This window comes from Schistocerca serialis, chromosome 11 (assembly GCF_023864345.2).
Source record: "Schistocerca serialis cubense isolate TAMUIC-IGC-003099 chromosome 11, iqSchSeri2.2, whole genome shotgun sequence".
Taxonomy (NCBI): domain Eukaryota; kingdom Metazoa; phylum Arthropoda; class Insecta; order Orthoptera; family Acrididae; genus Schistocerca; species Schistocerca serialis.
The window spans coordinates 91855258-91865671 of NC_064648.1; the positions used below are offsets into that span (position 1 = coordinate 91855258).

The following is a 10414-nucleotide window of genomic DNA, read 5'->3' on the forward strand; positions in this document are numbered from 1 at the left end:
CTGCAGCAGCTATTCATCGTGAGCTTTGTGCCGTGTACGGACCAAGAGTTATGAGTGAAGGAGTTGTCCGTGAATGGGTACGTTTATTTAAAAGTGGACGAGAAAACGTTCATGATGAAGAGAGGAGTGGTAGACCATCATTGGTGACTGACGAACTCGTTCAGACAGTTGATGCAAAAGTTCGTGAAAATCGACGTTTCTCAATGTCGGAGTTGTCTACTGGTTTTCCACAGATTTCTAAGACTCTCTTGTACGATATAGTGACAGCAAGATTGGGTTACCGTAAGTTCTGTGCACGATGGGTGCCCAAAATTCTTACCGACCACCACAAAACTCAAAGAATGGCCTCTGCATAGACTTTCTGTCACGTTATGAGGACGGAGGAGAACCATTGTTAAACAGAATCGTGACCGGTGACGAAACCTGGATTAAGTACGTGAAACCTGAGACAAAAGAACACGGGTCACAGCGGTTTGATGACGACGAAGAGCTCAAAGGTGCGGTCACAGGCTGGCTCCAGGCACAAGCGGGTGATTTTTATGCAGAAGGAATTTCAAAGCTTGTGAAGAGATACGATAAGTGCCTCAATCGCTATGGAGACTATGTAGAAAAATAGTGCAAAGATGTAGTTGTAAGATGTATATATTAAAATATTTTTATTTAACTTGGTGTATTTTTTTAAATCAACCGGAGGTTACTTTCTGAACGGCCCTCGTACAATGGGTTAAATTTCAAGATAAAGAAAGCAAGGTATTTGAGATACAATGTTAAGACCATTCTATTATGTACATTTTAAGTTGTTTAAGTAACAAGCTGCGAAATGATGACTTTTCTTCAGGACTGATAACCTCACTGTTTGGTCCCCTCTCCCAAATCGACCTACCAACAACTTTCCTCCAGAAGCAAAGCTATGGTATTAGTCTTACTAAGAACTGAACTACATGTTTATCAATCCTATATATAGTATGAATATGATGATATATTTAAGTAATAAAAGTTACCCACCATAGAAACAAAGGCTAACAATGACTTTAATGAAAATCATTTGCATTTTGTTTGGAAAGGTTTAAGCAATCCCTTTCTCCCACAAGAGAATAAAAATGAATAAAATAAGATTACACAAAGCAGTCACTTGAGCTATGTTACCTGAAGTCTCATTTGTAAGATGCCTTTTGTTTGGATTTTACAACAAATTGTAAACAAGAACAAACAAAGTGGTTATTATGATAGTTTATAAAAAATCAAAGTACAGACTCCCCAGTGGCCGTACTGGGCTCAGCTTATCCTAGAGTACAACCAGTTAAGATGTGTAAGATATTTCAAGATATAGATAAGGAAAAACAATGAAGCAGTTGATCCTTTTGGGCACAGAACACTAACTTTTAATTTCTTTGAATGTTGGCAAGCAACATACCATCAACTTTGAAAAATGGTAGGCTACTCTTGGTTCAAGCAGATGCAATCAATCGAGGTCCAATGACACATTTTCTGTAGAAGTCTTCTGTTTAGGAATGGTCTATGGTCTGTGCACCTGATTTATCATTCACAGCATATGGCTGAATTGCAACCTAAAATTCACACATTGGAATGAGAGAGGGAAGTCCCTCGGATGATTTCTGAATCGCTTGGTTCTGACGGTATTCCTTTGTTCAAAACAGATTCCGACAATGGTTTCTTGAGCTATTATTGCACAGCTGTTTGTGTGTCATAATTTCATTTTCAAATCGACATCGCATTAGCAGAAAGTCTGTTGTCACTGGCCCATAAATATGCTATAAGCACTTTTACAATTTGTTATGAGAAGACAGTGAATTCTCCTTCATTATTGTTGAAGTCTTGTGAATGCTGCCATTTTAAGATAGGCTGTTGAATGGAAAACATTAAATATCACTGTGCTGCATTTTACGCATTCTAAAATGTCTATGTGTAATACATGTATCCGAATTCAGTATTATCCTCATTGCAGTATGCAACCGAAGGATGCATTGTGGATTGGCCGACGGTCCACCGGTAAGACTGAATTTCATACATCAAAGCACAAATGAGTAATTTTCAGCAAAATTATAGGTTATGAGAACTTGCGAGTCATCTTGTATCATAAGAAAACTGATTGCCCCTTAATAACATTAGGGACCGATGACCTCAGCAGTTTGGTCTCATAAGACCTTACCACAAATTTCTAAAAAAATCTCTCCAATAACATAACAGCGTAATTATCATCTAAAAGTAGAATAGAAGCTACACCAAAACTTCCACTCCTCATTATTGATGATCCCTTGTAACTTAAGAAAAATCAATGTAGTGCAGTAGACTTGTACATTTAAAAATCAATTCCCCTTTCTACTCATCCTCTCCTCACCTTAAAATTTTATCAAAGGCAAACAGAAATACGGCAGCAACACATTTTTCTTAGAAAAATAAAAAGTGTGTTTTTGAGATTTTCAAATAGATTTTTTCTTCAATTTTTGCAAGGAAAATTTAATCTGACAGTAATTAACGTATAGTTCACATGCTTTCAACTGACAAGTGTTAACTATCTAGCTTCAATAGTTATAGAGCTATATGCAGAAATATTTCTCAAAAGGTTTGGGAATTCACGCAGTTTATCACGATTTCGAAGAAAATAGTCTAGCATAGGGAAACGCTGTTGGAATTCGCGGTGTTTGTTAACTACCTGGGTATGGCCAGATGTTCAAAAAATCTGAGACAACTGGGACATCAAGGTCCAAAACTTTATCAAATTTGTCTGATCTAGTATAGACTACGCTGGGTACAAAATTAAGGCAGTGGAAGAAGTGTTAGAGTAGTGGTATGAGTGAGATGAAGTTCAAATGTATATTATGAGCTTCAATTACGGCAAAACTGAAACCATCTGTCTGTCTGCCAACGCTTACGCATTTTTCAATGTAACGTGACGTACCTAACATAGTTTCAAAAATAAACGAATAACAAGGATGATAAATACTTGCATCACATTACATGCTCATTCTTCAAGTTACTGTACTATTTGTTCACAGGCCTTGATTAACAGCAAAAGCGGTACACTAGTGACGTACAACCACTTACAGCCATGTATTAAAATGTACAAAAACTGCAGATCTTCGGTAACGTTTTTTGAATTCAAATCGGGCATGACTGAACACAGTAATCCCGTTACCACACTATTATTCATTTGTTTTTGTTTGTAACCAATAACAAACATATTGCTCCATATATTATTACGGAATAACTAAAACAAAAGAACAGAGACCAAAGCTACCAACGTACTACGTAGCTTTGGCGACAAAAACCAAATTATTGCTTTTTACCCAACAGCTGCAGGCAGATCAAAATCGCGAAAGTATCACTACACGCTCCTCAATATCACAAATTTATTTTTTTTAAGTTGTTTCAAACATTAATTCTATTTCTAAAGGCGTTTAAATTACGTGAACCTGTTGTATCTTCATTTTACTTAATCGAAAATCACTCTCTCACTGACATGGAAGTGAGAATTTTTTTATATCGAGACTGCTTTTTTCAAATTATTTCGATCGCCCATTTGCTGCATCAGTCATTGCTAATCCCGAAAATCTGTTTCGGTTACGCATGTCAGACTGAAGTTTAGATTTCGCCGATTGCAGACGACGTGTCAGATATAAATACGCAATCACTTTCTTTTTTTGTAGATTTGGGCCCTATAAATAACACAGTACCCTGGAAAAGCTAATTTCTCGCAGTATTACGCCGACTTTATGTCGGAATTACGCATTTTATTCTCGTTTCCTTGCAACGATGAACTTTTAAATAACTCACATGTGCTTCATAGCAGTATACTATGACGTTTCTTACCCGAGATTTGGAGATACAAGTTCAGCAAACAATTTTGTGAGGTGCCTAGTAACATTATTTGCAGACTTGCAATTATTTCAGTCTGTTATTTGAAATGTATTGTCATGTTCCTTCCTATATAAATGACAAACTAATATAAAAGTTTCTGGCAGCTGCAACATATCTTTCACACCTTTATATATGAGGGTGGCATAATAATAATAATTTTTAACGAACGTTTTTTGTGTATTGTTCATTGGTATGTTAGATTTCTTTTAAAATCATAGGTGATACACAATCTATTTAAATACTTTCACACATCTTTCTGAGTCAGAATGAACTGGGGACCTTGCTGTAGGATTTGCATAAGAAGCATGACTGAAATTTATCAGTGCATTAAAGTTTATTTCATAGTGGCCACCTCCTCCTTACCAGTACTAATCGAAGCATTTAAGGACTGAGGTTATGGGTAAGAAAGAAATTTCATAATTTTGTGTCAAAAGTTATGTAATGTTTTTAATTTTCTATTAACTCCCTCCTTCTTGGAACATATTAAATGATCATTTTGGAGTTTGGTATAATTATTTAACAATATGTTACACATAATGGAAACCAGCTTTTTGTAGATATCAGTAAGTGGCCTTCCACAGAGACATGAATCTGTTACAAATATTTGCAGAGAAACATGTGATTTAACTCCTTGGCCAACCAGATTGAGTAGTAACTGCTTTTGATTTTGACAAGTGAAGAATTTTGTTTCATACTCTTCAGATATTAAAAGCTGCATAATTGTATATACAAAAGTGCCAAGTTCCACAACAATATCTGATGGCACAGTCAATCCACTTCGGACAAGGTTATCAAAATATTTATCTGTGGTATGTGTGCCTAAAACAAAATCAGTGCATGTTGTACAACTGAGCAATTGTGTTGTTTTGTGTGCTGCATAACCACAAACATACAGAAGCACAGATTGGTGTGCATCAACGGTTTCATTGCCTATGTAGTTCAAAACACTAACAAACGGATTCACGTCAACATGTGTAGACATTACATCTGAGATGCTTGTCATTCATTATTTCTGGAGAAAATTTTACTGGGCCATATTTTGCAGACTTTATTCCCAAAACACTCATTATACGCAACTTCTTTTCAGATTCAAATACCTGGGTTACAGAAACGTTATAGTTTCCACCCGATAATTGACGATACCTACTAAACCTTGATTCCAAATTATCAGTTTGTCGTTTTCCCGTGAGAAGATATTGCACACCTACACCACTGAAAGAATATTCAACAACTTCTGAAATAACAGAAGTACTCTGATACAGTGCCTGATGAGTGTCTGTGGTCAGACAACTGGTAGTGTCCAAAGCCCTCCATCTCTCTAACCAAGCTAAAAATTTGTCAAGAAATTCAAGCCTGTCATCAGAAGCACTAGTGAAAGGCAGACACAATTCATTTTGTTTGTGAATTCCCTTTGTACAGTTCTTAACATTAATAATATTCCACCAACGGAGAATGATTTCAACAAAGTGTACAGTTCCTGAAATTTCACCATATTCAGCTTTTAAGCCTGCAAGTGTTGTCTCATTAAAAATATTGCAGACAAGACTGACATTTTGTCTTTCTAAGCTACTGGGATACACTGACTTGTGAGTCAACCGAGGAGCTAATTTCAAAAGCTGGTCGAGCATTAGCAGATCATTGGCTGTTGAGTCAAAATGGGGAAATTTAAATGTTCTGTCACTGTCCCTCTGGTTCAACCAGTTGTTCCTAATACTTTTTAACAAATGAACTGTGTCAAACATTACAAATACAGGGGAACCACATGACAGAAAGGAATATGGACTGCTGGAATTTTTTACCAATAGTGAAAACATATTCCTATTAATTCTGTTGTTATCAGATATAATAACAACAACAGTCAGACCACATGAGGAAAGAAACTGCAACACATTAAGTGTTAATTTATGGAGATCTGAGCCTGACAACTGTTTGACAGGAACCAAATGAACAACTTCTTTGAAACTGCCATATAAAGATGATGTGAGAAAGGCAAGTACAGTTCTTGCCTCAGATGGGGCATTATTTTCTGCATATCCATGGAGTTTCCCCCCTTTAAACTGAATACATGGCTTAACATAAATTTCATCCACTTGCAGAATTACAAATTTTTCTCTCTCATCTAATTTATCCACAACAATTTTAAGAAAATGGGCATTTTGTGATTTATTGGTTGGACAAATCTTCAGTGAAGATGAAAGCTGCTGAATGTGTTTCACATGTGGTAAGGTAAGCAATCCACTTGACCGGAGTGCTGCATAGCATGCTGGAGATTGGTTGTGGATGATAAATGCATGCATCATCATATCAACCGAATATGTCCGCTTATTCATTGCCAACAAATCTATCTGTTCCAACAGAAACAAGAGTGTGGCACAGCAATTTGGATTAGCTTCTCAATGCAGAGTAAGTTTCTTTACAATATTCTTTAATTCATTTAAAAGAGAACTAAAGGTGGGTGTGTAGCTATCACAGTTGATAACTCTACTCAAAATATTTTCAATTTGTGACCATCTGGTTACTCTAAGTGAGGAAGGTAAAATCCAGCTGAGCTGCTCATGTGACAGAATGAAACCATTCACACACACACTTGAAATGAGTTTGTCATTAATTTCCATACTCGCTCTGACCTGAGGAATGTCTTCAGAAAAATCTATAGTATAAAAGAATATCTTATTCTCTTTAACACTAACACTCCACTTTCCTACACTGTTTATTCTATCCTGGTACTCAGCACACAAACATTGAAAATTTGCAATAATGTCCTCATTTAGCATGGCTTCATTCTTCTCCTCCTCTTCATGGCGTGGACGCTTCCTTCTTATTTCTGGGTCACACCTTCTTGGAGGCTGCACCTTATTTAAATACGATGGTAACCCAGGGAATATTTTTGGCACAGCTTCTGGTAAAAGCAATGGCCTTTGATGAGGAAACTCGTGACAGTTCCCATCAGAGTCCTTGTAAATCTCCACTCTTGATACATCACATTCTTCAAAATGTTTAATGCAAACGACACTTCTATTTGATGGAGTCCAGTCCTTTCTGGGGATATTTCTTGTCCACCGTTTTCTGTTTTCCTCTTCAGTAGGGAATCTGAACACTGAGATGTAACCCTCTTCCTTGCTGGATTTGTAGTTGCTGTTGCAACCAGGAACACAACATTTTTCTGGCATCTGCAAATAGAATGATGCATTAATTGCTAACATCTTAAATCAAAATACTATTATGTAAAAATAGCAAATGAGAATTTGAGTGGACTGGTTTTTTTCTACTGCTTGGATATCACGAAACAGAAGTCTACAAACAGAATCAAATGTGTAGAAATATTCATACTATTAACACAAAATCACTTAGGAGAAGATTCTGATACTAAACTTATGAATTCAAAACTTTATTTTCAAATTGTATCTAGAATATAGTAGAACTTTTCTTGCAATTGTGTAGACGAAAGTTGTTCACGTAGCACACTTGCACATATACATGTAAAAACACTGCAAACTTCACAGAATTGTATACTTACATTGTGTTATATCTTCAACTGTAGTCACGACTACTTGCTATAAGTCCAGTATAGCGTAATTACACTGTAATTTCGGATAAAACAGACACCTTTAAAGTATGTAAACAACTGCTTCCGTTCGGTACCTTATAGTCACAGCCATGCGGTAGACCTTAACGTAACGTTGACACATTTCAGTCCTCCGGCCTCTAATACAGGCGGCCGTGGTTGGGGGCATAGCATGAAAGCAACTCAAAGTATTTTGGACTATTGGGTTATTAAAAAAACTTCGAACCCTTACTAAAAGCTTGAACAATATTTTGGGGGATGTAGATTGTACCATAAAAAAATGATACAGAACTAAACCATCGACCTACTATAAATATAAATCCGTCAAGGTGATAGCAGTGTCACCTGCCGAGGAATAACATAGTCCAGCACATGCACGGTATATGTTGTATCGGTGAGCATGCTGTCTGTGTGTACAATGGGGAAGGTACATGATCTATCTGAGATTGGGCGAGGGCAGACTGTAACGGCCCGGAGGCCTGGCACGAGCATTTCGGAAACAGCACAACTTGTCAGGTGTTCAAGGAGTGCTGTGATTAGTGTCTTCAACACATGGCGAAACCGAGGTGGAACCAAGTCTAGATGTCAGAGGGTTGGGTAGCCACCGCTCACTACAGATGTTGGACATTGTAGGCTGAGTAGACTCGTAAAACAGGACAGGTAGCAACTTGTGCCATCGGACATTAATCTGAGTAGAGTACAAGTGTGTCTGAACACACAGAAGACGGAACACTCCTAACGAAGGGCCTCTGCAGCTGAAGACCCTGGCAAGTGCCAATGTTAACATTATAATGTCGGTAACTACGACTGAAATGGACTCGTGACCATCAGCACTGGACGTTGGGGTAGTGGAAGAGCATTGCACAGTGTGATGAGTCCCAGTCTTTTAGGGAACAGCTCCTTGACACCCATACTTCAGGATAGATACAAGCTGGTGGCAACTACATTGTGCTCTGGGGAACTTTCATGTAAACATCCATGGGTCCATTGGAGCTTGTGGAAGGCACCATGAGGGCCAAGGAGTATTGTACACTCGTTGCAGACCACATAGTTCATGATGTTCATGTTTCCTGATGGCAGTGGCATTTTTCAGCAAGATAATGCACCATGTCACAATGAAAAGAGTGTGATCGAGTGTTTCAAGGAATACAGTGGCGAGTCCCAATTGATGTGCTGGCCCCCCAACTCTCGAGATGTGAACCCGACCAAACCCATCTGGGATGTGACTGAAACTGGCATCAGAGCTCATCACCCCCCTTACAGGAATTAGGTGACTTGTGTGTGCAGATGTGGTACCAACCAGCCATTCGGCAGGTGGTCATAATGGTCTGGCTGATCAGTGTTTGTAGGTTAGAAACAAGAGCAGGCCTAGTACCAATCATTGTGGCACTCCATGTGTTATGTTCCTCCATTCTGAAGTTATTTTCAAGCCTGAGATACAGTCTGTTCCTGTCATGAAGGTAAGGTCCCATCCATGCAAGAGAGACACCATTAATGCTGTAATGCTTTATTTTGCAAAGTATAACTTTGCGTTCCACACAATCAAAGGGTTTGGTTGGCTCACAGAATATGACAATAAGATTTTTTTCTTGTTTAGCTCCGCTAGCTAAGACTTTATTTCAGAGGCCTTGTATTGCTTTGTGTGTGGATAATCCTTTATAAACGCCAAACTGGGAGGCAGTTAACAAATTCTCTTCAGTTAATTGAGTCCGTATTCTATCACATGCCACTTTCTCAATCACTTTTGAAAAGCCTGAAAGGAGTGATATAGTTCTGTAATTAAAAGTGATTTTCTGTGTTTGTCCAGTTTCTAGATTGGTGTGACAGCGTATTTAAGTCCGTCAGGAAATATGCTCTGAGTGATTTACTGATTGTTCATAAAGATAACGCTCTCAAACTCAGCACAAGATGTCAAAACTGTTCTAGAAACACTACAGCAAAATTACTCCTTTTTAAGGCTTGATTAATTCCACAATCAAGTGATAATTAAATGGAAACCCTAGCTGCAACCAGACGTTGGTATACTTCATTGGGGACATGTTGAAAATGTGTGCGTTGACTGGGACTCGAACCCGGGACCTCCTCCTTACATGGCAGATGCTCTATGCATCTGAGCCACCGAGGGCACAGAGTATAGTGCACCTGCAGGCACTTATCCCTTGCATGCTCCCTGTGAGATGCACATTCCCAACATGTCCACACCACTACATTCGTAGTGCGCCTAATAGATGTTCGCCCATCATTCTCATTACTCGTGGCAGATTAATCTACCAAGTCCCGTACAAGTTCGGGCATAGTGTGTGCGTTCACACAAGAAGGTCAATGGCCGGGAAGCCATATTTTTTAACTATATATGACGGTAGTATCTGTTCCCGAAAGAACAGTTACCGTAGATGACCATGCAGCTTTGCTAGAACGAAATGATAATTAAATGGACACCCTAGCTGTAACCAGGCGTTGATATACTTCATTGGGGACATGTTGAAAATGTGTGCCCCAACTGGGACTCGAACCCGGGATCTCCTGCTTACACGGCAGACGCTCTATGCATCTGAGCCACCGAGGGCACAGAGAATAGTGCACCTGCAGGCACTTATCCCTTGCATGCTCCCCGCGAAACGCACATTCCCAACATGCTTAACCTTTGTTTCTGTTCCCAAAGGCCAAGACCCATCTTTGGATGTGGCCCTTTATTCTACCATTCCCTCCTTATATTCCAGACTGAAAAATCTGTACTCCTTACCCACCTTGCCCTTGACAAATAAACTGCCTCCCAAACTGCCATTCCCGACAGCTGCTTTCTCTCTTGAAAACCCTACCTCTCAGCCCCTTAATGTGCTAACACACTCAGTGTGGTTCTCCTTGAAGCCAGCCATAAACTTGAACAAAACCTCTCACCATCTTAAGAATCTGTGTTTCTAATTGCTCAAATACCTCAATAGTTGTGTCCAACTCCTACACCAATCACCA

At 38.8% G+C, this 10414-nt stretch overlaps 1 protein-coding gene and 1 long non-coding RNA gene across 2 annotated transcripts in view; both read right to left on the reverse strand.

Moving 5' to 3' along the window:
* The window catches only part of LOC126427200 (uncharacterized), a 52106-nt gene extending 48901 nt beyond the window's left edge, over positions 1-3205 (reverse strand). Inside the window, exon 1 of the long non-coding RNA XR_007576587.1 lies at positions 3067-3205. This is a non-coding gene — a long non-coding RNA (uncharacterized LOC126427200). The remainder of the gene's footprint in view (positions 1-3066) is intronic.
* Positions 3206-6272: 3067 nt separating this feature from the next.
* Positions 6273-7082, reverse strand: LOC126426484 (uncharacterized). Its single transcript, XM_050088394.1, has one exon. It carries the CDS (start codon positions 7080-7082, stop codon positions 6273-6275), a length of 810 nt encoding a protein of 269 aa, XP_049944351.1.
* Positions 7083-10414: the final 3332 nt, after the last annotated feature.